The 24,843-nt window shown below is 46.8% G+C and overlaps 1 protein-coding gene across 7 annotated transcripts in view; it reads right to left on the reverse strand.

The window, feature by feature from the left end:
- Positions 1 to 24,843, reverse strand: part of EXD3 (exonuclease 3'-5' domain containing 3) — a 347,667-nt gene that overhangs the window by 178,569 nt on the left and 144,255 nt on the right. For all 7 annotated transcript variants that reach the window (XM_063936229.1, XM_063936230.1, XM_063936224.1 and 4 more), the window contains 9 exons: positions 19,155 to 19,193; positions 17,440 to 17,606; positions 10,940 to 11,078; positions 7,153 to 7,375; positions 4,465 to 4,568; positions 3,685 to 3,889; positions 1,936 to 2,099; positions 240 to 416; positions 21 to 74 (listed from right to left, as the gene is read on the reverse strand). In XM_063936229.1, coding sequence (XP_063792299.1) covers positions 21 to 74; positions 240 to 416; positions 1,936 to 2,099; positions 3,685 to 3,889; positions 4,465 to 4,568; positions 7,153 to 7,375; positions 10,940 to 11,078; positions 17,440 to 17,606; positions 19,155 to 19,193 — 1,272 coding nt within the window. The remainder of the gene's footprint in view (positions 1 to 20; positions 75 to 239; positions 417 to 1,935; positions 2,100 to 3,684; positions 3,890 to 4,464; positions 4,569 to 7,152; positions 7,376 to 10,939; positions 11,079 to 17,439; positions 17,607 to 19,154; positions 19,194 to 24,843) is intronic.

Here is a 24,843-nt window from a genome sequence, read left to right on the forward strand (position 1 = left end):
CAACACTCTAATTATCTCACCGTCTGGTAGGGCAGGCCACAGGTCAGGATGACTCTTCCGTCCCGTCTGGCAATCTGCAAAGTGAGAACAGCACGTACAGTTATAATTAACCTCAGCTTGACAACGCGGTAACACCATCATACGCTGCGTTACCGAAACGTGTACAATATAATAGCTGCCAGGAAATGGTACAGTGACAGACAGCCCGCCTACATCCCACGCTGGCCCAAACGACTCACCTCGGCTGCTTTCCGGTGGTCATCATCATTGTCCAACATCAGGACATCCACGCCCAGGCAGCGAAGGTAGCGTCCGAGTCCCTGCAGCATGTTGTCACAGATGACTCTGAACTCCCGGGGGGACAATGGTGCGCTCTGGGAAGAGGGGACCGCTTTGGCTGGTGGAGATGTAAACTTCTAGTACGATAGAAGGCAGTTTGTTACAACGTAAACACTTGTTCAACTGTGCGATGTCCAATAGACGGGATGAAGTGCATAAACCGCAAACGATGGCAGGGTAAATAAAATTTTGCTCCGCTATGTTCTGCGGGATGGATCGCCTTATAAAATGCACCAATTTACCAAAGTGCTAGATCGCAGTTACTGTAATGCCGTACACACCTGCTCATAGGAAAAAGCTTGGTTTCTTACGGGTGATCATTTTGGACGCTTTCCTGGTTTAGACTGGATATCTGCTTATACGTCTATCGAAAACCCTTTCAGCAATAGGGATGCAGTCAATTTACCTCCAATCAAAATCCCGAAATTCAAAATCCCGACACCAATTGACCGATGGTCAAAATCCCGATATGGACAAAATACCGACATTTAAAATACCTACAAGGTCAAAATACCGACATGTAGAATGCCGACAGGTCAAAATACTGACATGAGTTTTTCATGATTTTTTCATTGAAACCGACTTGTTCAAACTTTACCATCCCAGTGGACTTGGAGGGGGAAGCATGGACTTGGAGGGGGAAGCATGGCGAGCGAAGCGAGCCATGCGAGGGGACGCGGTACACTTTATATGGTGTCCATGTCGGCTTATGTCGACATACACACACACACACACACACACACACACACACACACACACACACACACACAAAAAACAACCAAAAACGCATGTCGGTATTTTGACCTGTCGGCATTTTATATGTCGGTATTTTGACCTTGTCGGTATTTTAAATGTCGGTATTTTGTCCATGTCGGGATTTTGACCTTGTCGGGATTTTGACCACCGGTCAATTGGTGTCGGGATTTTGAGTGGAGGTATTTCATACCGATCCCCAGCAATACTCTATATGGGAATTCATGTCTGTACTCTGATCTAGAACGTTCTGGCTATAATCCAGTAAATACATGCAACCACCGTCTATGTTCAGGTTGCTAGGATTATAAATGGTACCAGTGTCGCACCTCCATTCTCCAATGTTCTATCTATAAGATGCATTCTTTATACTGTGACAGAACAATCATTTAATGCGCCGGCTGTCGGCGGAACGCATTTTTTTTTTAAAGGGGCAATCACTTACAAAATCATGCCTTCTAAGTGATTGCCCCTTTAAAAAAAACTCCCGATTTCAGCCGGCATCCCGCACAGCCGGCGGTCAGCATACAGACACCGGGATCCCGGCAGCCGGGGGGGGGGGGGGGGGGGGGGAGGAATGGCGCAGAGAGCCACCAAGGGGCTGTGTTGCGCTCGCAACAGGGAATAGTCCCTGTGGGTCGGCATTCCGTCTGCCGGCATTTTTAGCGTTCGGAATTCCGGCGCTGGTAACATAACCGCATCCCGTTAATTACTTAAAAAGGAATTGAGACTGTTGTCATTGAAATGTGACTACCTTGGTAATGACACCGTAATAATGGTAAGAAGCCTTTGTATAACGGGGGGGGGGGGGGGGGGACGTGACTGACCGATACGTGACCGTACCTGCTTAGGTTGTGCCGGCTGCTTCTGGTGCGGAGATTTTCTCATGTTTGGTCCGTAGGTTACTTTGCCCTTGGTGCATTCATGGAAATTTGATTTCAGTCCAAACTTCTCTGGGAAACCGCGCAGAGTCTCAAACACCTCCAGTAAGCAGTAGGCATCAGCGGCTGCAGCAAGGGAAGACCATATAAGGAGACCAGCCGATTCCAAAATCACGTAAGTGTTGACTAATAATTATTATTATTTATTAACAGTTTCTTATATAGCGCAGCATATTGCGTTGCGCTTTAGAATTGGAATAACAGTAATAGAACAGAACTGGGTGATAACAGACAGACATAAAGGTACGAGGGACCTACTCTCAAGCATACACTCTATAGGGCAATTACACTCTATAGGGCAATAGGCATTGCTATACAAGGATAGATGCTACCGAATGCATAATGGACCAGCCAGATTGCTAGGTTCTTAATGGGCTGTATGATATGATCACACAACGATGATGGCCAAGAGTCAGGAGGATGGGAAGGCGAAGAATGAGAAGACATATGAGGTTGTGTGTGGACTACACAGAGAGGATGTAATTAGATAGGGAGGCATTGAAGGTTACGCGGGTGGGTCCAGAATTTGATAGGCTTGTCTGTAAAGGTGAGTTTTCAGGGAACGCTTGAAGGTTTGGAGACTAGAGGTGAGTCTTATTGTGCGTGGGAGGGCATTCCACAGAGAGGGCGCAGCCTGGAAGAAGTCCCGTAATTTTGAGTGTGAACAAGTAATGCGTGTGGATGAGAGACGCAGATCTTGTGCAGATCGGAGAGGTCGGGTAGGGAGATATTTTGAGACGAGTGAAGTGATGTACGTTGGTGTAGTTTGGTTAATGGTCTTGTGTGTAAGTAAAAGTATTTTCAATGGAGGAACTGACAGAGCGGATCTGCAGACGATGAACGTCTAGCGAGGGAGATTAGCCTCGCAGCTGCATTCAGAATGGATTGTAGTGGTGAGAGCCAATGTTTGGGAAGACCGGTCAGGAGACTATTACAATAATCAATGCAGGAGATAATGAGAGCATGGATTAGAGTTTTTGCAGTGTCTTGTGTAAGGTATGGTCGTATTTTCCATGGCCGGATTAAGGGAGGGGCGTCAGGGGTGGCTCTGCATGGGCCCCCACATAGTGCATGCCTCTCAGCTGTCCTGACATCCCATCACGGGGCTGCAGTATCCTGTTGGCAGGAGGAGGACGGGGGATTGCCAAGTATAGTAAGCCAGTAGGGACACTGATACATGCAAGTTTAAAATTCACTAGGGATCAGTGTCATGACTAAGCACACAGCCAATCCATTCACTAGGAGCCAGTGACATCACTGAGAATGCAGCCTATCCATTTACTAGGAACCAATGACATCACTGAGAGCACTGCCTATCCATTCACTAGGAGCCAGTGACATCACTGAGAATGCAGCCTATCCATTCAATAGTAACCAGTGACATCACTGAGACTGCAGCCTATCCATTCACTAGGAACCAGTGACATCACTGACCGTGCATTTATCAAGCACGTTCTACAAAATGATAGGCATAAGTTGATTGGATGCCATGGTCAATTGTCCACTCTTTAGAAAGTCTGAAACATCTCCCACAAACCACAGCTGCCCCTACATGACACATGTCTAAGGATAAACCAATAATATCTGCCCTTTGCAAGCATGATCATATCATTTCTAATGTACATACAGTACTCATTAGTTAATTAAATACCTGCATAGACAATCTGATGTTCCCTAAGGGGTCGCTTGTCCCAGTTTGATAACTGCTCCGTCTTGTCCAGTGGTTTACCCAACACGTCCTTCACTAGTAGGCTCAGTCCCTTCTCTTGCTGCCGAATGCCTTCTTCCCCCGGACAATCCTCCAAGACCTCCACCGGCCCACCGGCCCCTCTCGGCCGGCTGTGATTACGCTGGATCTGTACATAAAGGAGGGTAGCTCATATGTACATATATATGAAATGTGTGGTTTAGGGGAAAAACACTAATACCCCTTGAACTCTGCCGTAAAAAACGCACTATCCTGGGTCGCGGCTTGATGTGAAAGGTTCCCTGAAAAAAATCTGTGTTGGATTCCCAGTGACTTCGGAATCCAACCCCGGCAGGGAGCATGGTTAGACTCGGGAAGGACCACGGTTTAGGGGCAGTGTGGATGGGTGACCCGGGTCATCCAACCAGGAGTCCCAGTAACACTCTACGGAAAGCCATCTCAGCTGCGCTTGGGGATGATGTCATCTCCAAACGCCAGCAGAGGAGAAGCCCCGGCAATAACCCTGCGGTGTGACCGGGTTTCAAGCCGATGTGACACGGGTTGAAATCCGTGTTCACTGACCCGGGCTGGACACTGGACTTTGGTAAGAAAAGGACAATTGGCAGTGTGATATGATGCAATACGATGATCTGTCTTCATCTGAGGTCTGCTGGCGGTAAGATTACTATGGGGGGCTTTGCAATTCATTACAAATCAGTTAATCGCTGATATAAAGTTTGTTACCTGCTTATGCACCTCACAGAGGTCAATAACATTTCGCAAGTCAAGTGCCTGGAACGCTGCGTCGGTGGCATCCAGGCTTTGAAGATCCCCCAGCATTCCATAACCTGCAGACAGACATACAGGAACTGTTACTGAGATCATGATATGGACTTGGTCAAACTAGTCCCTACTTAAGCGCCATTGTCAGACCAAGCAGGAGAAGAGGGAACGTGTGGGAGCAGAGTACAATCCTGATGTAAAATATAAATTGTAATACAATTTAGCTTTTTTGGGACTCTGCGTAAAATTTCCTTTAAAAATAAATAAACATAAAACCTTAAAGTAATAAAAATTACATTTTATATTTCCATCAAATTTGTGCACTGCACCCATTAACTCCTTTCTCCCCTTTTGAACGATGATATATGCGAGTCTACGGCAGGAGCACCGCTGGAGGATAATCAGAGAAGTAGAATGATAATTATGAGTATTTTTGATGTTGGCATAAGTGCAGTGACAACGCTCTAGTAGTACAAGTCCAGGCAGCGTAGGCAGGGGACAGGAACACCTTAGAGAAACGTGCACTGTTAGGAAAACGTTCACACATTTCGTAATACGTAGTGTCGTGTCAGGTGTTCTACTGCTTCTCTTAACATGTTGCTTTCTTTGGAGGGATATTAGTCGCAAGCTGTCAAACAATGGGGGTCATTCCGAGTTGTTCGCTCGTTATTTTTTTCCGCTACGGAGCGATTAGTCGCAAACTGCGCATGCGCAATCTACGCAGCGCGCCTGCGCCAAGTAAATTAGCACAAAAGTTTGGTATTTTACTCAGGGCGTAACAACGTTTTTTCATCGTTCTGCTGATCGGAGTGTGATTGACAGGAAGTGGGTGTTTCAGGGCAGAAACTGTCCGTTTTCTGGGAGTGTGCGGAAAAACGAAGGCGTTTCTGGGAAAAACGCGGGAGTGTCTGGAGAAACAGTGGAGTGGCTGGGCGAATGCTGGGCGTGTGTGACGTCAAACCAGGAACGAAACTGACTGAACTGATCGCTATTTGTGAGTAGGTCTGGAGCTACTCAGAAACTGCTAAGAAATTTCTATTCGCAATTCTGCTAATCTTTCGTTCACACTTCTGCTATGCTAAGATTCACTCCCAGAGGGCGTCGGCTTAGCGTGTGCAATGCTGCTAAAAGCAGCTAGCGAGCGAACAACGCGGAATCACCCCCAATGTGTATACAAGCATTTTTCATGCATTATTGACCAGTGGTGGATCTAATGGGGGGCGACCGGGGTAATCACCCCCCTATGCCACACACCCCTTTCCCCAGTCAGTGCGGCAGACCCTGGAGGCGACGGCAGGTGTGATGGAACTGATGGGCATGAGTGACGCCAGGGTTCGCTAACAACTCAATGACCCCTGCCCAGCCTCCGGGTTTCACGGCACAGGCTGCTCTACTCCTCCGGATAAAGGGGGAGGGGGGGGGCGGGTTGTTATAGGGGTGATTGCCCTGATCACCCCTCCCCCCCCCCATCTGCCACTGTTATTGACTTGTATCCTCTTACAAGTGAGGAGTGTAACAGGATCGAGCAAGCTTAGGTCAATTTTGTAAGGACATGTTGATATAAATGTGACATCATTAGAAGTGGTCACATCTGCAGACATATCTTTTAGGAGGACAAATCTTGCGGGTGCTGGAGGGATGATGCAACGTTGTGTAATGATGACAATGACGCTGCAGCAATATTATATAAGGTTGCGGCTGTCTATTTGCATCACTTGACATTTCCATTTGAACTACTGCAGTTAAATAGATGAATTTTGAAAAGGGTAAACGACCAGTGTATCAGTGTTTGTATTTGACTACATTTTATTTGGAAAATGCGACTGTCACATTTATAAATACATGTCAAAACATCACGTGTATGACCCTTCATTACATTACTATATTGTGTACAAATAGGGTAGCACTCACAACTAACTCTGCCAGGCCACGTCTAATTATAATGGGGCGCAAGTACGCCCACTTGCACGGGATCGGTATGAAATACCTCCAATCAAAATCCCGATGGTCGAAATCCCGACAGCAATTGACCGACGGTCAAAATCCCGACATGGACAAAATACCGACATTTAAAATACCGACATGTAAAATGCCGACAAGTCAAAATACTGACATGCGTTTTTCATTGTTTTTTGTGTGTATGTCGATATAGGTCGACATGGACACCATATAAGTGTACCGCGTTCCCTCGCATGGCTCGCTGTGCTCGGCACACTATTATATTCCCCCTCCAAGTCCACTGGGATGGTAAAGTATGAACAAGTCGGTTTCAATGAAAAACTCATGTCGGCATTGTACATGTCAGTATTTTGACCTTGTCTGTATTTTAAATGTCGGTATTTTGACCTTGTCGGTATTTTAAATGTCGGTATTTTGTCCATGTCGGGATTTCGACTGTCGGGATTTTGATTGGAGGTAAATTGGCTGCATCCCCACTTGCACGTCTAGGGCAAATACTAATTTTCTTTTTACTATAAATTCGCTAGAAAGCAGTGGCCTCGATAGGCTACACCAATACGTGCTCAGCCCATAAACTGGCTGCACTATAGACACAGCTGATATAAATGTAAGGTCGCATATATTTGTGAATGCTAGGCGCAAAGGTACACAAGGAGACGTCTATGTTATAGGCCGGTAACCGTCTCTTACCCAGCTTGGTAACGCCGCTAGAGGAAAACAGATCTTTGATGAATCTGGCTAGCTCTCGGTTATCTCGCTCCCCTTCATCCCTGTTCTGGACGAAGTTCCCTTGCAGAACATCCAACAGAAACACCTCCCCCTGCACTGCAATCTGTATCAGCGACACATTCGGCTTCCCCAGGCCGCCAAATGAGGGTCTCCACTCCATGTCCACTCCCACGACTTGTCCGTCCTAGAAGACAACCGCTTACACCTTCTTACAAACATAACTTCAACATGCAATCACTCAGCAACAACATGGGTTTAACATAAGACAGACCCTAAAAGGACCCCAGAATTTATTTTTATCTAGAACATTCAAATATTGCTTACTATGCATTGCCATATTTAGTGAAAGGCTCTCACATTTCAAGTAACTGTATTAGTTTGATAAATAAAGAGTCCCGTTTACAGCAGTGTGTCCAAGTAGGATCCCTCTAGACAGTATAGTATATGAACAAACTTAGAGAAATGTGACTGCCACCCATGTGTGGGGCATGCTGGAACGTATAGTTCCACCAACACTGGAGCGCCAGCCGTGCTAGCTAGGAGGTTTATGTTAAACGTAGAAAGGGAGGTTACCTAAAGCTATCCTATAGTTACCAGGATGTAGGAAGGTGCTGGCGTTTGTAACACTGCAACATGGCAGCAATAGACGGGTGTCACCACTGTTACTGGAGTTGTACACTTGGTCTTAAAAACAAATCAACAATTTGTAAAAGGGAAATGCGACAGATGTAGACTTGGACACAGCTATGTGCCTGCCAGGAGAAGAACCTCTTGTGTAGAACTGGACACAGCAATGTGCCTGCCAGGAGGAGAACCTCTTGTGTAGACCTGGACACAGCTATGTGCCTGCCAGGAGGAGAACCTCTTGTGTAGAACTGGACACAGCTATGTGCCTGCCAGGAGGAGAACCTCTTGCGTAGACCTGGACACAGCTATGTGCCTGCCAGGAGGAGAACCTCTTGTGTAGACCTGGACACAGCAATGTGCCTGCCAGGAGGAGAACCTCTTGTGTAGACCTGGACACAGCTATGTGCCTGCCAGGAGGAGAACCTCTTGTGTAGAACTGGACACAGCTATGTGCCTGCCAGGAGGAGAACCTCTTGCGTAGACCTGGACACAGCTATGTGCCTGCCAGGAGGAGAACCTCTTGCGTAGACATGGACACAGCTATGTGCCTGCCAGGAGGAGAACCTCTAGCGTAGACCTGGACACAGCTATGTGCCTGCCAGGAGGAGAACCTCTTGCGTAGACCTGGACACAGCTATGTGCCTGCCAGGAGGAGAACCTCTTGCGTAGACCTGGACACAGCTATCTGCCTGCCAGGAGGAGAACCTCTTGCGTAGAACTGGACACAGCTATGTGCCTGCCAGGAGGAGAATCTCTTGTGTAGACCTGGACACAGCTATGTGCCTGCCAGGAGGAGAACCTCTTGCGTAGACCTGGACACAGCTATGTGCCTGCCAGGAGGAGAACCTCTTGCGTAGACATGGACACAGCTATGTGCCTGCCAGGAGGAGAACCTCTAGCGTAGACCTGGACACAGCTATGTGCCTGCCAGGAGGAGAACCTCTTGTGTAGACCTGGACACAGCTATGTGCCTGCCAGGAGGAGAACCTCTTGCGTAGACCTGGACACAGCTATGTGCCTGCCAGGAGGAGAACCTCTTGCGTAGACATGGACACAGCTATGTGCCTGCCAGGAGGAGAACCTCTTGCGTAGACCTGGACACAGCTATGTGCCTGCCAGGAGGAGAACCTCTTGCGTAGACCTGGACACAGCTATCTGCCTGCCAGGAGGAGAACCTCTTGCGTAGAACTGGACACAGCTATGTGCCTGCCAGGAGGAGAACCTCTTGTGTAGACCTGGACACAGCTATGTGCCTGCCAGGAGGAGAACCTCTTGTGTAGACCTGGACACAGCTATGTGCCTGCCAGGAGGAGAACCTCTTGCGTAGACCTGGACACAGCTATGTGCCTGCCAGGAGGAGAACCTCTTGCGTAGACATGGACACAGCTATGTGCCTGCCAGGAGGAGAACCTCTAGCGTAGACCTGGACACAGCTATGTGCCTGCCAGGAGGAGAACCTCTTGCGTAGACCTGGACACAGCTATGTGCCTGCCAGGAGGAGAACCTCTTGTGTAGAACTGGACACAGCTATGTGCCTGCCAGGAGGAGAACCTCTTGTGGGTGTTCAACCTCCGCTGCAAAATACACACAGATGGCAGCTGCTTCTCATTGGCTGCCTGCCTCTGGACCCCTCCCATTAATGGTATATAAAATATTAGGGTGTGGTATAGAAGGTCGACAGGGTCTCTGGGTCGACAGGTCAAAAGGTCGACATGAGGTTTTTTATGTTTATTTTTGTGTCGTTTTCTCCGTACAGTGACCGGGAACCCCAATTAGTGCACAGTGTCCCCTCGCTTCGCTCGCCATGCTTCGGGCAAGGTGGCTCGCTCTGCTACCGCTGCGCACGGCACAGGTTACTATTCCCAATCGTAGTCCACGTGGATCTTAAAGTATGAAAAAGTTAAAAAAAAGAAAAAAAATGCAAAAAACTCATGTCGACCTTTTGACCTGTCGACCAAGAACATGTCGGCCTAAACACCCTCTCGACCTAGTTACTGTGAACCAATAGTGGTCTACCTAGAGACCGGATCCCAAAATATTAGTGTATCTTAAAAAACAAACAAAAATATTGATGATATCTGCAGAACTTGTGTGTTTGGGCCACGGCTCCTCTTTATTCCCTTCCCTCTTTCCTCCTTTTCTTGGATTCAGGTCTGCACTTTCTTTCTCATAAGTCTCATACACACGGGGAGATTTCTCCCAGAGATGTGTGCTGAGTGATCTAGCACAGACTGCTCAGCACACATCTCTCCCTGCGCTCAGCACAGCGCGATGTGTACTGTACTGTGTATGTGTACAGATTGCTTAGAACTTAAGCACAGATCTCTCCGTGTGTACCCCCCTTCATTCTTTCATTTTATTTATTTCTTTTCATCATCTCTGATTTTGTATTCTCCAGTGTATTTACTTTAATGCATCCAGATGTATGTATCAACTTTTACATGTTTCAGATATGGTTGCCGGGTTTTCAACTTTGAAAACCTTGCAGCACAAGAATAAAATAATATAATATATATATATATATATATATATATATGAACCTGAGTGCCGCACCTCTGTCCATCTACCTCTATTAAAATTCTGTGAGGGCACCGGGTCAAGGGTAACATGTATATAGGAGTGACGGATATACTGCAAAAAATATATATATATATATATATATATACACATACATACATACATACATATACTGTATATTTACCGGTCCAGTGGTCTCTGTACTTAGAAGTAGGCTGCTGGGAGGGCAGGTACGCCCCCGTCCTTTCGTACGCATTTTGCACCTGCGTCATTTACGTAAAATGCTTTCAAAACTACATGGTTCCAAAATATATATTTTCTAGAGCAATAATCACAATATTTAATGTCTGCAATATCTTCAGTGCAAATCTATGCAACGCCAGGGACTGATGCAGCAGACACCGATAAGGTTATTCTCAGGCATTGCAAACGACCCAGACGGCACATGTTCGCCGTCCAGCCTGTTTGTGAGGTCATATATTTACCTCCAGAGCTGGATATTTTCCACACCTCCGGCAATGAGCTGTGACAGGCGCAGGACAGCCAGGGGATGCGTGCGGTGACATTTATCACTGCGGACGACACTGGGAAAGCTTCCCATTACCTTGAGGACCAGGTCTCTGCAGCCGGACAGCTCTGCATGATCCTGCAGGAAATGAACTCTGCTCCTGGGAATAGGAAGCTGGTAAAAGTGTTTCTTCCTCGCTTGAGAATCCTCAGAGTTTTTCTCACTCTCTGACAGCCTGTAACATTGAACAGAAGAAGTTGGGGGGGGATCATTAATAAAACCTTTGGGAAATTGGAGTCGGGGGAGGGGATAGACACAAGAGGAAGTCACTAATAGGTGAAAGATTTGGGATGCGGAAAGGAAATCTGACAGGAGGGTGTTTATCAGGGTGTGAAAAGAATGACATCTATTGCTGATGGGATAGTGTTTTTACCCACACTGGGGCCAGCCCAATGGTTCCGGTATGAATGGTCGACCATGTTATGGGCGACAGTCATTAGGTCGACCACTATTGGTCGACATTGACATGGTCGACATGGACACATGGTCGACACATGAAAGGTCGACATGAGTTTTTTAACTTTTTTTGGTGTCGTTTTTTGCGTAAAGTGACTGGGAACCCCATTTAGTGCACCGCGTCCCCTCGCATGGCTCGCTACGCTCGCCATGCTTCGGGCACGGTGCCTTCGCTCCGCTACCGCTACGCTCGGTACACTTTACCGTTCCAATCGTAGTCCATGTGGATCGTAAAGTATGGAAAAGTTCCCCAAAAGAAAAAAAAAAAAGTTAAAAAACTCATGTCGACCTTTTCATGTGTCGACCATTTTCATGTGTCGACCATGTGCCCATGTCAATGTCGACCAATAGTGGTCGACCTAATGACTGTCGACCATAACATGGTCGACCATGTGAACGGATACCCAGCCCAATTACCTCAGAATACATTTTTAAAACATAAAGAAGTAACCACTTTATCACGCTGAACAATCTGCCAGTTATTAATGACAGTGCAGAATGTATACCTCTCAGCGTGTCTGTGTTATTGCATACTGTGACATGGAGGGCAGACAGCATGAAAGGGACACATCACAAAAATAAGTTTTGTTACTGTACTGATGATCTAGGGGGCCGCTCCCAAAACTAGGATGTGGGGAAATACTGACAGAAGTGTCCTCATACATCCAGCCTCAGTACACCATGCAGCGCGAGATGCCTGGCGTGCGTGAGCCGCCAAGCCCCGCGCCAATCTGCTAACGTCGGGCGGCTTTTTTTTTTGCCGACAATGTGACTAGCTACGTGACGCTTGTATATTGTGTGTGACTGAGTCTGTATACGGAGCAGAACAGAACTTGTATTGGAAAAATGGGAGACTCAGCCGCACACAATATACAAGTGTCATATATAACATTCATCGCCACAGTCTCCTCGTGCGCTGCCACTAAGACACATTTTTAAAAATAAAAAAAAGAAGCAAAAACAAAAAAAACGCCCTATGCTGAAAGATTCTCATGCGACCTGGCGTGCCAAGAGGGGCTGTTTGGCGTGAGTGCAGTCTAGATGTATGAGGATAAATCTGTATCAATATCAATCTGCATGACAGGCAAACAGGTACATTTGTGCAAATAGGAAAAATTGTAATTTTTACACTTTTGTAATTCCCCTTTAGTGTAAGATATGTATACAATAAAATATTTATTATTAACTAACCCTGAGGGATGAATATGCATTTATGAGTCATTTAGTTCACTAGGATCCAGAAACATCACTGAGAATGCAGCCTAACTATTCACTAGGAGCCAGTGACATCACTGAGAGTGCAGCCTATCCATTCACTAGGAGCCAGTGACATCACTGAGAATGCAGCATATCCATTCACTAGGAGCCAGTGACATCACTGAGAGTGCAGCCTAACTATTCACTAGGAGCCAGTGACATCACTGAGAGTGCAGCCTATCCATTCACTAGGAGCCAGTGACATCACTGAGAATGCAGCCTATCCATTCACTAGGAGCCAGTGACATCACTGAGAATGCAGCCTGTCCATTCACTAGGAGCCAGTGACATCACTGAGACTGCAGCCTATCCATTCACTAGGAGCCAGTGACAACACTGAGAATGCAGCCTGTCCATTCACTAGGAGCCAGTGACATCACTGAGAATGCAGCCTGTCCATTCACTAGGAGCCAGTGACATCACTGAGACTGCAGCCTATCCATTCACTAGGAACCAGTGACATCACTCAGAATGCAGCCTAACCATTTACTACAAATCAATGACATCACTGAGAGTGCAGCCTATCCATTCACTAGGAACCAGTGACGTCACTCAGAATGCAGCCTATCCATTCACTAGTAACCAGTGACATCACGGAGACTGCAGCCTATCCATTCACTAGGAGCCAGTGACATCACTGAGACTGCAGCCTATCCATTCACTAGGAGCCAGTGACATCACTGAGACTGCAGCCTATCCATTCACTAGGTGCCAGTGACATCACTGAGTGCAGCCTATCCATTCACTAGGAGCCAGTGACATCACTGAGAGTGCAGCCTATCCATTCACTAGGAGCCAGTGACATCACTGAGTGCAGCCTATCCATTCACTAGGAACCAGTGACATCACTGAGAGTGCAGCCTATCCATTCACTAGGAACCAGTGACATCACTCAGAATGCAGCCTAACAATTCACTACAAATCAATGACATCACTGAGACTGTAACCTAGCCATTCACTAGGAACCAGTGACATCACTGAGAGTGCAGCCTATCCATTCAACATCACTGAGACTGCAGCCTATCCATGCACTAGGAACCAGTGACATCACTGAGACTGCAGCCTACCCATTCACTAAGAAATAATGACATCACTCAGAATGCAGCCTATCCAGTCACTAGGAACCAGAAGATCAAAAAAAAAATGATTATTATCCGTCTCTTTATTACCCAGCAATCTCTTTGGAGCAATTTGTAAATCTACTGACTTGTGTACAGTAATGAAACATTTAGTAGTGTAGCGTGTTATTAGGCATAGTGTCACAATGGTGGCCACACACCAAATTGAGGACAGCAATAAAACCAGGATATTAATTCCAGGTATATTTTAAACAAACGGAACTTAGAAATTGCCGATTTGCGACTTAAGAGAGAATAATGAGCGGTATAACACGAAGGTTCTCATTTGCCCACACCCGTCACACCGCCGTGTAAATCTGAGCTAGTGACAGCTGTGGCCTTTAGTCGTCAATACCAAATATAAATATCTACCGATTTACCGAGTTTATTTTCATTTCATCCATTCCAGAAACGTTCAGCAAAACAAATATCCCAAACCCTGAATTCTATGCAAGTATAATTTATTAACTTGAACAACAACTAAACATAATACTAGCTTGGTCCGCAGATATTAAAACATCCTAAAAACAATATTTAACAAATAAAAGTTAAATGCCATTGTCCAATAACGACTGGCTAGACAAACTGCGGGCACCCCGTGGCTCCTCAGCTGTTGCAGAACTACAAGTTCCAGCAGCCCTCTGCTGGGCAACCCACATGCCTACCTCGGCTCTGTACCAGCGCATCTGATTCCCAGAGACCGGGTATGGGTGCAGACTTGTTGTAAGCGAGGTTCCCAGGACTGTGAAAGTGTCTTTCAGCGTTTCTTGTGGGAATTGGACAGATTCCAAGCACACACTGAGATCTCTCCCTGAGAACTGACGTGCGGCGGTGAATGTGTTAAACTGTGGAGAGCCGGTTCTCAGGCAGACAGGTAAACTCACAAAAACAAAAAAAAATAATAATAATTCATTGCCCTGTCTCATCCTCTTGAGCGGGCCAGGTCGGCGCTTCCCACGCTGTACCCTGCATTAGGAGATAGAGGACAGTGCAGAGTTCTGGGACGCTTTGCTCTGCGGAGCCTGTTGTGCAAACACCGTGCAGTATTCTACGTGTGTGTGTGTGTGTCTGGAGAAGTCAATATTTGTGATAACTATTTAGCGATGGTGTGCGTTTTCATGCAGCACAGAGAGGACTGTGATCCGGCCGAGGACCGAGTGCCAAGCAGGGGTGATGAGACCTGTTTACACTGCGGCTTCCAGGCCTGGGAATGGCAGTTCTCACACGCCCTGAACCAGGAGCCCCGGCACCTGAGCGCTGGGAACTGCGGAAGGCAGGATGTCAGCATCCTTCATGAAGGCACCTATTGGGTTCCGTCTGCATATATGTGATACAGTTCACACACACGTGCCAGTTCTGTGTTAGTCTTTCGCTAAAGGATTCAATGCCAGCGTCGTCTCTGTTGCTACAAAGCACAGAACCGCACCGTTTTCAGGAATTCCATATGCTTTGGCGCACTGACTGTGTGTATTAACCGCACCGGTGCCACTGAAAATGCAGATAGGTGACAATCTGGCAAGGACAGGTTAGTAAGTGGATGAAAGAAGTGCATTCAGACGTTTGTACTAAGGGGGTCATTCCGAGATGATCATAGCTGTGCTAAATTTAGCACAGCTATGATCATTCACACTGACATGCGGGGGGACGCCCAGCACAGGACTATCCCGCCCCGCATGTCAGCGCCGGCCCCCCTCGCAGAAGTGCAAAGGCATCGCACAGCGGCGATGCCTTTGCACTTCAAGAGTAGCTCCCGGCCAGCGCAGCTTTAGCGTGCTGGCCGGAGCTATTCATTGCTCCCCGGCCCGCAGCGGCTGCGTGTGACGTCACGCAGCCGCTGCGGCCCGCACCCCGTTCGGTCCGGCCACGCCTGCGTTGGCCGGACCAAACCCACGAAACGGCGGCCAAACGCCGCCGTTCCGCCCCCTCCCGCCCAGCGATCACCTCTGCCTGTCAATCAGGCAGAGGCGATCGCATCCCTGCTACGGCCTTTGGCCGTCTGGCATGCGCCGGCGCACTACAGCGCCGGCGCATGCACAGTAGGGACCCGTTCGCTCTGCTGCTTAAAAACACAGCGAGCGAACGGGTCAGAATGACCCCAAGGGCCTAATTCAGACCTGATCGCTGTCATACGAAATCACAAAGCGGCCGATTATCGAATGGCTGCGCATACGTACGGATCGTAGTGCGCTCGCGTGAGGCTAAACTGCAAAAGAAATTAGCATCCTTTTTGATCACTAGGCGAATGCAGGCTGATTGACATGAAGCGGACGTTTGGGGGTGGTAACTGGCCATTTTCTGGGAGTGTCAGGAAAAACGCAGGCGTTCCCAAGTGTTTTCAGGGAGCGTGACGTCAACTCTGGCCCCGATCAGCCTGTTTGTACCGCACTGTAGGAGTAAGCCCTGGGCTACGCACACACTGCACAGACTGGAATAATCATTCGATGGTGAGTGAGTTGCGAATGGATTTGCAGCTGTCCGGCGTTTGCAAAGCTTTTCGCATGGCGTACGCAAACTTGCACGGGGCGGATTTTCACTCTGTCTGGGCGGCGACTATCCGATCGCAAACCTCTGCAAATTCACAGAGGAGCGATCAGGTCTGAATTAGGCCCTTAAACCACTAACAAACCAGGCGAACAACTGGAATTTTGGCGCGTGTGTGTGTGTGTGTGTGTGTGTGTGTGTGTGTGTGTGTGTGTGTGTGTGTGGCATGTCCTTACTCAAATAAGGAACAAATGGCATGGCAAATGTTCGGACAGCTTTCGGTGCACCAATGGACGAAAATGTTAAAAACGTTGTCCACTTTATTACAAACACTTTTACATTTATTTATTTATTTATTACCAGTTATTTATATAGCGCACACATATTCCGCAGCGCTTTACAGAGAATATTTGGCCAGTCACATCAGTCCCTGCCCCAGTGGAGCTTACAATCTAGATTCCCTATCACATGTACACACACACACAGTCATACTAGGGTTAATTTTGTTGAGAGCCAATTAACCTACCAGTATATTTTGGATTGTGGGAGGAAACCGGAGTACCCGGAGGAAACCCACGCAAGTGCGGGGAGAATATACAAACTCCACACAGTTAGGGCCATGGTGGGAATTGAACCCATGACCTCAGTACTGTGAGGCAGTAATGCTAACCATTACACCATCCGTATTGCCTACATATAAAACATGTCCGCCCAAACTCTTATAGCTAATAGGGTCTCCTCCATCCTGAGAGCTATCTCCTGGTTATACGACAGTGACAAAGGTTCGCACCCCACCTAACACTACGGAACACTTTAAGGGGTCCACTCAAATCAGGGCGATGTATACATCGATGCTACCCTGTACAACTAGCGCTGTAGAGGGTAACATATAGATCGGATGTGTGCAGCAGAACATTGCAATGATGATCTGCTATATAAGGTATCCTCTACAATGCCAGGTTTTCCTGATCACACCACTACGGGGTGCAAAGAGATTTAGCAATGCATTTGATGGAATCGCTCCTCTATCCATCCATCATTTATCAACTGAGGTACAGGACTACAAAGACGATTTAGAGTCATCTCATTTTCAACAGGAGGATTGAACAAGCTGTGGTGCAATCTAGCCCCCAACTTCAGGTGCCTTCAGTCCGAGTTATAGGCCTACCACGTTACCATATCCAAAAACATCATGGCTTCCTGGCTTCTGTGTAGCCTACTTACTTCTCCTGCATAGACAGGTCCTGGAGAATGTCGGCCAGGCTGTGATGAAGAGATTCTTTGGGCAACTCAAACTTCAGAGCCCAGCGCCCGGCTGTTTCCAGGTCACAATAGCGGCACAGCAGCGAAACGCACTGCTCCTGTAACCAGCGGTTTTCCCCCACCGTGCTCTGCAAAGTACAGAAGACAGGACAGTGTTACCTGCCGCCCTATGGATACGGAAGGTACAGAAGCGGCATTAGTACAGGAGCTCTCGCCCTCTATTCTGTGTCCAACAGGAGGAGAGACGGGAATTCCCATACAGATCATTGATCTCCGACGAGAGACACAGAATTAGTATACATGGACGGTTTACCAAAGCAGATGAAGGGGCTGGGGCGGCCATCTGCTTTCATGAGTTGTGTATGTAACTGGCGTCTCTCCATACAGATCAATAGCATCTGTCAGAAAGAAACGGGGGGGGGGGGGGGGGGGGGGGGAATGCGCTAAGGGGCAGCTATGTGCAAATTACCACAGGCAGCACTGACTGAGGAGGTCAGCACAGCAAAGAGTCAATGGGGTCTCAGGGGGAGATCTATCAAAGCTTGGAGAGAAGTAAAGTACCAATCAGCTCCTGTCATTTTTCAAACATAGGGGGACATTTACTAAGCAGTGATAAAGAGTGGAGAAGTGAGCCAGTGGAGAAGTTGCCCATGGCAACCAATCAGCACTGAAGTAACATCTATAATTTGCATACTATAAAATGATACTGAGCTGCTGATTGGTTGATGGGGCCACTTCTCCACTGGCTCACTTCTCCGCTCTTATCACTGCTTAGTAAATGTCCCCCATAGCCTGTAACATGGCTGTTAGAAGCAAAATGGCTGGTACTTTATCCCTCTCCACTTAATCTTCCTGTGTGTGTGAAAAATGACAGGAGCTGATTGGTTGGTACTTTATCCCTCTCCATGCATTGATACATCTTCCCATCAGACTAAAAAACATCCACTGACAAGTCTGGGGGAAAGTAATCCAGGTTGAACAAAACATAAAACAGGAAGTTCCGGGTCATATTATATGAACTCTCAGCACTTGTCCCAACTATTTATAACAGAAGCCAAGGGAGAAAAAAACGACACTGTAACCCTCAGCAACCAATTGGATTGTAACATCCATATTTCGGTCATAGTTTAGATCAGTGATGGGCAACAGGTGACCCCTTCCAGGCTGTCCCACTTGTTCAAAATGCCTGGCAGTGTGTTATTACAGGTAGGTGTCTCTCATTGTTTAAATGTATTGATTTAGTGTATAACTGAGTGTGTTGCCCTTTTTCAAGGTTAGAGGGAATCGCAATGCCCCCCATCCCCCCACAGTGTATAATTTTGCTGATGGTTTAGATTATATTAAATTAGAAGATTTGAGAACTTTTCCATCTTTATCATGTATGTACCAGTTTTTATTAATGCTCACAAATTTATTCAGTATCAGTGCGTAGGAAGATCATTTATTTTCAACAGCAAGAGTATTTAAAATATAGGAATAAAAAACGTTTTTTTTTACCCCTACACAAATACTCTGAAATGCACCCATCTGGTAAGACAGGTCTGTAGGACTGGGACTCCGAGAACCTGCTGTATACTGAGTGCTCTACAGCAAACCAGACAGAAGCCACGGTGGGTGACCTTTCACCCCCACACAGGCCCACGCATACAGCACAGATGGGGAAGAGATAGAGTTACCTGCACGTGGTCCGTCCAGTTCTCCTGCGTCATTGTTTTCTGGAAGGTAAAATGGGAAACACCTTACACTCCACTCATCATTGCCCGTAATAATTTTCCAAACATTATTCACTATAAAATAAACAGGTGACATCAAAGTGTGGACTACAGGACTTAGAAGCATAGAACTCTGTGAGGCGGCCATTTTGAGGACTACTGAAGCAATATTTGTGAGAATGCAGCCTATCGATATAACTAACAAAATGGCAGCATCCACGCAGTGTGCAATAGCCAAACTGTAATTATTATCTTTATGGTACTGCTAACTACTTAACAGCTTACGCTATCCTTACACTGGGAGCGTTACAGTCGTCTACACTAAGCAGAGGTAGCCATTTTGCAAGCAGAACCAACATTTAATGAGTGCAGCCTGTCCATTCACTAAGTACAAGCGACATCACTGAGTGCTTCATGACGCTTGTAACGTAAAACACATGTAGCACAGTAACACAATAAATACTTTTACACTGAGGTACAGACACTGGAATAATGCCATCTGTATATTTTCACACATACAATGTAATACAGTACAAACAAACAAACAAAAGCAATACAAACATACAAATGGCATATTAAGTGCACAGTGTCAGTATAAGTACATAACCCTCAACTTCAGACATGTGAAAATCAAGGCCTTCTGCCGACACAGAACAGCGAAGCAGCCTTCAAAGTACCGGGTACGCCTCTGCTGTAAATCTCCACTCTTTAACACTCATTTAAGTATCTTGTTTTTGTATGTCAGCTAAATATGGGGGACGCAAGTGTACTCAGGCTAAATTTAGCAGAGAATGTCTGTTGTACAAGTAGATTTACACCCCCCTGCACTCAGCTCGCCCTTGTTCGGCTATAAAGAAACAAGCTGCACATTTAAAAAGTGCATGAAGCCACAAAACGACAATTGCGCTGCAGGTCTGCGTTTGTGAAGCTTCACAAAGGACCTTTAATTTGCTCCGACGGTGGCAGGAGGGATCGGGCCTACAAAACAAGGGCAGTATACACATATAATGTGCATATATATATATATATATATATATATATATATATATATATATATATATACACACATTGTTTTATATATATAAAATAGGGACAGCTCTGTCTGGTTCATACAGGAGGCCAGCAAGCGTACACCCATCACTTCCAAGTCTTGTGTTTGGGCCAGTGAACTGGCACTAATTTCTAATAATTACTTCATGCTGCAATTAGCAGAGGGCTGAATAAGCTGACATCTCTCCTAAACCCTAAACACAAACGACTTGTTTCATTAGAATATTCCCTTTCCCTTTAAAGACATCACACAGTCTGTGAACTGCAGTGATTTTCATACATCTGTATCCATCATCCACACGTAGGCTACACAGATCTGCAGTGTGCATGCTATGTTATGTGCAATTTTACACTATACGCCAAACAAAACTACACTGCATTAATAAAAGGTGCTGTTATGGGCTCATCACAGCAGCTTCATCTCTGCAAGATAGAACAGCCGCCAACAGGAACCATTTACATCTAGCAAACCGCAACGGCACTGTAATCACTATGCACCACACTGGGTGTTCACTGTTCACTAGCTACTAAGCCAGAAGCTAGCAACTCACCATCCACCAGGTTGGAGGTTCTGTAATCTCTATGCACCAGACTGGGTGTTCACTAGCCACTAAGCCAGAAGCCTGATGTTCACCAGATGCCAGGATGGAGGTTCTCTAATCACTATGCACCAGACTGGGTGTTCACTATTCACTAGCCACTAAGCCTGTTATTCACCAGTCGCCAGGCTGGAGGTTCTGTAATCACTGTGCACCAGACTGGGTGTTCACTATTCACTAGCCACTAAGCCAGAAGCCTGTTATTCACCAGTCGCCAGGCTGGAGGTTCTGTAATCACTGTGCACCAGACTGGGTGTTCACTATTCACTAGCCATTAGGCCAGAAATCTGCTATTCACCAGTCGCCAGGCTGGAGGTTCTGTAATCACTGTGCACCAGACTGGGTGTTCACTATTCACTAGCCATTAGGCCAGAAATCTGCTATTCACCAGTCGCCAGGCTGGTGGTTCTCTAATCACTATGCACCACACTGGGGGTTCACTATTCACTAGCCACTAGGCCAGAAGCCTGTTATTCACCAGTCGCCAGGTTGGAGGTTCTGTAATTACTGTGCACAAGACTGGGTGTTCACTATTCACTAGCCATTAGGTTTTTTAAGCGAGGAGGACTGGCGTAATCCACTGGATTAAGCCTTTTTAAATGTGAATTATTCCAGAAAAGCCATAACTTATTTTTATAATATATTACGATTGCCCTATCATCTTGGTCAATTCCAAACGGGTATCACCAAGTGGCAAGCACATTTCCCCAACCTAGAGGAAGGGGATGTTCTGAGGACTCTCCTATATTCTATCAAAACAATTTCGGCCACATCCTACAAAGACATGTTTTTCAAAATATTTTAGAGAGGTTACTTATCTCCCCACCGCTGTAAATTAATTGGTAGGACTAACACATCTACGTGCCACAAGTGTAGCTGTCCTGAAGCAACACAATACCATTGCCTATGGGAATGCCCCATGATTCAGCGTTTCTGGTTGACGATAAGACAATTTATGAAAGACCACCTGGTGAACTTTTTATCAGTGACCACAGAGTGGGCAGTCCTCGGATTTTTGCCAAACATTCCAAAGATTTCAGTTGGATGTAAAAAGTTATTATTGTTTGTCTCCTCGGTAGCCAGAAAGTGCATATTACAACAATGGATCTCTTCCACGCCCCCATCACTTAATATGTTTAAAGATAAACTATTCCAAATGTTTAAACTTGAATGGACCGAAACTACACTTCACAAAGATTCGCAAGCTGAGGATTTTTTTTCAGTTTGGGAAAGTTACATAGACACCTTACCCATAGAAATGAGACAGCAAATACATAAGTGTTTCCGTATGACCCTTTGGTATGAAACTAGATCAGTGGTTCTCAAACTCGGTCCTCAGGACCCCACACGGTTCACGTTTTCCATTTCACCCGGCAGCTGCACTGTGTATCACCAACTGCCACATTTTAAAAATCTACAGGTGACCTGCAAAACATGAACCGTGTGGGGTCCTGAGGACCGAGTTTGAGAACCTGTGAACTAGATCATTCATACAGGATCCGCCAATTGCCTTGGATTGAAATACAGAATGTGACTCGGACATGCAGACATGTAGTATAGGCGGGATCCGCAGGAGACATGGGCACACTATAAGACTTTGAATGGGTGTGAACTGGCTCCTCCCTCTATGCCCCTCCTCCAGACTCCAGTTATAGGAACTGTGCCCAGGGAGACGGACATTTCGAGGAAAAGGATTTATTTAATTATTTTAAACTAAGGTGAGATACATACCAGCTCACACCACTAACACGCTGTACAACATGGCATTCAACAACAATGCATGCAACGGCATGACCAACATCAGTCACAGATTGACTGAACTCAACGCAACATGAGCGTAACAATAATCAATCTGCAGATACAGCCCGCACTGGGACGGGCGCAAAGCATTCCTCTACGGACTAAGAGAAAAGGATTTACCGGTAGGTATTAAAATCCTATTTTCTCATACGTCCTAGAGGATGCTGGGGATGCTTCAAGAACCATGGGGTTTATACCAAAGCTCTAGAACGGGCGGGAGAGTGCTGATGACTCTGCAGCACCGATTGACCAAACAAGAGGTCCTCCTCAGCCAGGGTATCAAACTTGTAAAACTTCGCAAAGGTGTTTGAACCCGACCAAGTAGCAGCTCGGCAAAGTTGTAACGCCGAGACTCCCCGGGCAGCCGCCCAGGATGAGCCCACCTTTCTGGTAGAATGGGCTTTCACAGATTTCGGTAACGGCAATCCTGCCATAGAATGAGCCTGCTGAATTGTATTACAAATCCAGCGCGCAATAGTCTGCTTATAAGCAGGAGCCCCAATCTTGTTGGGAGCCCACAGGACAAACAGAGCCTCTATTTTCCTAATCTGCGCCGTTCTGGCGACATAGATCTTCAAAGCACTGACCACATCGAGAGACTTTGACTCCGCCAAGGCGTCAGTAGCCACTGGCACCACAATTGGCTGGTTCACATGAAATGATGAAACCACTTTTGGCAGAAATTGCTGACGAGTTCTCAACGCCGCTCTATCAGCATGGAAAATCAAATATGGGCTTTTGTGAGACAAAGCCGCCAACTCAGATACTCGCCTTGCAGACGCCAAGGACAACAACATGACCACTTTCCAAGTGAGGAATTTTAACTCAACCTTGCGCAAAGGTTCAAACCAATGTGATTGCAAGAATTGCAACACCACATTAAGGTTCCATGGTGCCACTGGGGGCACAAAGGGAGGTTGGATATGCAGCACGCCTTTTACGAAGGTCTGAACTTCTGGAAGGGAGGCCAATTCTTTTTGAAAAAAAGATCGACAAGGCCGAAATCTGTACTTTAATAGAGCCTAACTTTAGGCCCTCATCCACACCTGCTTGTAGGAAATGGAGCAAACGCCCCAGGTGAAATTCTTCCGTAGGAGCCGTCTTGGATTCACACCAAGACACATATTTTCTTCAAATACGGTGGTAATGCTTTGCCGTTACTTCTTTTCTAGCCTGAAGAAGTGTAGGAATGACTTCACTGGGAATACCCTTTCGGGCTAGGATTTGGCGTTCAACCGCCACGCCGTCAAACCCAGCTGCGGTAAGTCCTGATACACGAACGGCCCCTGTTGTAACAGGTCCTCCCGAAGAGGAAGAGGCCAGGGATCTTCTATGAGCAACTCCTGAAGATCTGGATACCAGGCCCTTTTTGGCCAATCCGGAACAATGAGGATCGCCTGAACCCTTGTTCTTCTTATAATTTTTATCACCTTTGGAATGAGTGGAAGTGGAGGGAACACATATACCGACTGAAACACCCACAGTGTCACTAGGGCGTCCACCGCTATCGCTTGAGGGTCCCTTGACCTGGAACAATATCTCTGAAGTTTCTTGTTGAGGCGGGACGCCATCATGTCCACTTGAGGAACTCCCCAACGACTTGTCACTTCCGCAAAGACCTCTTGATGAAGACCCCACTCTCCTGGATGGAGATCGTGTCTGCTGAGGAAGTCTGCTTCCTAGTTGTCCACTCCTGGAATGAAGACTGCTGACAGAGCGCTTGCATGTCTTTCTGCTCAGCAAAGAATCTTCGTGGCCTCGGCCATCGCTGCTCTGCTCTTTGTTCCGCCTTGGCGGTTTATGTACGCCACTGCTGTCACGTTGTCTGACTGAATCAAGACCGTCAGACCTCGAAGATGTTCTGCTTGCAGTATGCCGTTGTAGATGGCTCTTAATTCCAGAATGTTTATGTGTAGACAAGCTTCCTGGCTTGACCACTTTCCCTGAAAGTTTCTTCCCAGTGAGATTGCTCCCCAGCCTCGGAGGCTTGCATCTGTGGTCACCAGGATCCAATCCTGAATCCCGAACCTGCGTCCCTCCAGGTGGTAAGAACTGTGCAGCCACCACAGAAGGGAAATTCTGGTCCTGGGAGATAGAATTATTTTCCGGTGCATGTCCAGGTGAGACCTGGACCACTGGTCCAGCAGGTACCATTGAAACACCCTGGCATGGAACCTGCCATACGGAATGGCCTCGTAGGCCGC

This window comes from Pseudophryne corroboree, chromosome 8, assembly GCF_028390025.1.
Source record: "Pseudophryne corroboree isolate aPseCor3 chromosome 8, aPseCor3.hap2, whole genome shotgun sequence".
Taxonomy (NCBI): domain Eukaryota; kingdom Metazoa; phylum Chordata; class Amphibia; order Anura; family Myobatrachidae; genus Pseudophryne; species Pseudophryne corroboree.